Source organism: Trypanosoma theileri (assembly GCF_002087225.1).
Source record: "Trypanosoma theileri isolate Edinburgh chromosome Unknown TM35_Tth_7_V1, whole genome shotgun sequence".
NCBI lineage: Eukaryota > Euglenozoa > Kinetoplastea > Trypanosomatida > Trypanosomatidae > Trypanosoma > Trypanosoma theileri.
The window spans coordinates 378,462-382,037 of record NW_021639849.1 but is presented as its reverse complement, the minus strand read 5'-3'; the positions used below and the strand labels follow the sequence as shown (position 1 = coordinate 382,037).

General features: G+C 41.4%; 1 protein-coding gene across 1 annotated transcript; it reads right to left on the bottom strand.

Annotated features, from left to right (window-relative positions):
- Positions 1 to 799: 799 nt before the first annotated feature.
- Positions 800 to 1,930, bottom strand: TM35_000072800 (RNA-binding protein; the record flags this gene model as incomplete). Its single annotated transcript, XM_029023726.1, has 1 exon — positions 800 to 1,930. The coding sequence occupies one exon, from the start codon at positions 1,928 to 1,930 to the stop codon at positions 800 to 802; it is 1,131 nt and encodes a 376-aa protein (XP_028884922.1).
- Between the last annotated feature and the right edge of the window lie 1,646 nt (positions 1,931 to 3,576).

The following is a 3,576-nucleotide window of genomic DNA, read 5'->3' as shown; positions in this document are numbered from 1 at the left end:
AAAAAAAAAAAAAAAAAAAAAAAAAAAAAAAAACAAGATGATTTCTTTTTTCGTCTTAAAATAATAATAATAAAAAAAAAGGGGGCGGGGGAAATATTAAAAAAGAAAAAAAAACTTCTTGATTCCTTTCATTCTCCTTTATCTTTTTAGATTCCTTCTCTTAAGCAGTAACCACGCATACGGAAACAAAAAAAAAAAAAAAATGATAACAAGCAACAAGAAGGTCAATAAATGCACAAACCGAAAGAAATAAACAAATTGCATTACAACAGTCTTTGCTTCTGATAGGGGGAAACAAAACATTTACTTCCTTTCCACATTCACGCACACATTTTTTTTTTTTTCGTTCCTCCATTATCTAGCTCTGTGTCTCTCTCTTCTCTTCTCTTCTCTTTTCTCCTGCAGACACACATACATACGCACACTCAGATACACACCTGGTTTCAAAGACAAGTCAAGTGAGTTTACTCCCACATCGTTATCAATCTGTAATTGTTACTGTGCGTATGTGTATGTGTTTGCACATGATGGGCGAACCAAAGAAGAAAAGACTGAGAGAGACACAGTGAAGAAACTCCGCCCTTCTATCTTCCTCCTCTTTCCAAAGAGTGGAGAGATCCGCAGGACACAGAAATATTCACAGTACCAAATAAATTAGATTTTCCCCTTGTGTTTTTTTTTTTCCTTTTGTTTTCTCTTGCCTCTTATTTAAAGAATGAATTCCTTAAAATTAATTTCTTTTCCCAGTACAATTCTAACCTTAAAAAACAACAACAAAATGGTTAGTTATGTGAGATGTCTACGGGAAAGGTACAGCGGCATAAGACGGTGGTAGCTGTGATGGTGACATCGGTGGATACATCCCATCCATAGAAGGCCAGAACAAGGTGTTTCCTGCGGAAGCCGCAAAGTCTGAGGGGCGCACATTTACGGCATTTGGGGCAAGTAACAACTGCTGTCCATTTTCCAGAACAATTACGACTGGTGGCATACTTTCAGTGGAGCACCCACTGAGATGGCCTGGATGTATCACGGGCGGTGCCAGTGGCTGCGGGTGATAAGAAAACTCCATTGGATACATTGGCGGCAGTTGCGGTGGTGCGGCGGCGAAGAGCATCTGCGGTGGCGGCGGCGGCGGTGGTGAGGCGGTGAAGACGGCGTCCAGCACTTTATACGCCGACGAGACGGAGGAGGCGGCATCACTATTCGGCGTTGGCCCAATCGAGCAGTTCGTGGACTCGCGCGAGCAGCCGGCGGCGCTGTTGCTGCTGCCGCTGCTGCCGAGGGCGGCGTGGCAGGCGTCCTGCGGGCGGCGGGGCGGCGGGAACACACACGCACTGCGGGGGGCGGGGGCGGGCGCCGACTTTCCCTCCTCGCGCCGCCGCCGCCGCTCGCGTTTGGCCTCCTCGCTGTCGGCGTACTTCACCATCACCGGCGGGTTGCCGAAGTGTTGACTGTTGCCGTGCAGCTTCCGCAGGGCGTTGGCGGAGCAGTCGAGGCAGTCGTACTCCGCGTAGACGACCCACACGGGGCTGCCGTAGTGGTCCTCACGCATCGCACAGTACAAGAGCGTGCCGAAGGACGCGAGGAACTGCTCCACCTGATGCTGCGGAACACTCACGGGGATGTTGCGAATGTAGAGCGCGTTGGAGGCACTCGCAGCGGCTTTGCCAGAGTGCTGTGAGGGGTAAATCACAAGTGTGAAGTTGTGATTACAGGCCCGCGTGCTCTTGCGGTTCATTCCTTCATACGCCTTACGTCCTTCCTCTTCGGTGTTGAAGAGTACAAAGCCAAAGCCTTTACTCTTTCCAGTGGCGGCATCCAACATCACCTTGGCACTGATTGGGAAATACTCGGCGAAGATCTGCTCTAGATCGGCATCATTCAGGTTGCGTGGCAGTTTAGCCACAAAAAGATTGCTGTACGACATTCAGTGAGATTCTGTTTCTTTGTTGAGTTCCTTAAAATAATAATAATAATAATAATAATAAAAAGAAATTCGTTTGATGTGCAAATGAATGTGGTTTTTTTTTTTGTTTATTTATGCTCCTTCGTTGCCCTTTGTTTCTTTTTTTTTTGAATGTTGGTCCTTTATCTTCCACTTTGTTTGAAGTGGAAATAAATATTTGCTTGTGAGAGTGTAGTGGTGAATTATTTTTTTCAGTTTCACTCAGTGACCTTATTTCCTTCTTTTATTTCCTTCTTTTTCCCTTGTTTTTTTTTTTTTTATTTCCTTGAAATTTCTTTTCCTTTTTTTTTTTTCTCTTCTTGACTGCACTTACGTATGTATGTATGCTCTGTGTTCTTAAGCAAGTAAAGAAAATAAAAAAAACTTCTTTTTCTTTTATTTTTCTTCGTTCCTTTTTTTTTTTGCTAGCCTCTTTGTCTCTTTTCCCTTGTTCTATAGCAGTAGTACAACAGAAAGAAAAAAACCGATGAGAAAGGATTGTCTCCTTCGTTCCTCAAATTCACTTACCGTTAAAAAGGAAGATAAAAATAAGAAGATAGAGTAGAGAGAGAAATAACTCAGGGGATAGATTGTAAACACATCTGCAGAGAATAAGAGAGAATAAAGCCTTTGCCCTTCTTTGCAGTCGGAACCGAAAGAACGTGAAATGTCAATAAACGACAAAATGAAATGAAAAAGCCAAAGACTGTCACTCATACGGTAGTATTAGCGTAATAAAGTATGGTGACCCTACGTATGAGTCAAGAAAACGTAAAAGAAAAGAATTCCAGCGCATTCCCAGTGCAAAAACAAAAACAAATGAAATCGTCATGAAATAAAAAAACAAAAACAAATGAACTGAAGCAAAAACAAAAACAAAAAGTAAATAATAATTTGATGATGATAAAGCACACACAAACACACACAGAAAGAGAGAGAGAGAGAGAGAGAGAGAGAGAGAGAGAGAGAGAGAGAGAGAAAGAAAAACATCAAATATATTCCATCACATGTTCCCTTCTTCCTCTGAAACCCCCACATTCTCACTTCTTCATACTTCTCATCCCTTTCCTCCCATTTATTTTCATCTCAATTTAATCCCCAGTACTTCGCGCGAAGATAGCCCATCAGTAATATATATATATATACACTCACACACACAAGGTATTTATCTGTGAGTGTATATATATATATATATATGTACATGCCGTTCCAGTTCCACAAAAGAGCTATATATACATACGTTGTAAATGAAAAGAAAACAACAGCAATAAATGAAAACTGAAAACGAGGATAACGGCATCAAAAGTGAAAACAAAAAAGAAAAAAAAAGAACAACAATAAATGAGCTCCTCCACTAGGTCACGCTGTAGCCCAACAGCTATTTCGGAAGAGAGGCAGCTAAAAAAAAAAAAAAGTGTGTGTGTGTCCGTGGCAACAATAAAGCAAATAGCAAGAAGAACAATAATAGCAATAATCAACGTCACCAACAGTACAGAGAAGGAATCTCATGTTTTTTTTTTTTCTTTTCCTTCTTCTCGTTCTCTTTTCATTTGCCAATGCCACATAAGGAAAAATACATTCATTCATCAAGTCCAAGAAAATCAGGTGTTTTTTTTTTTTTTTTTTTT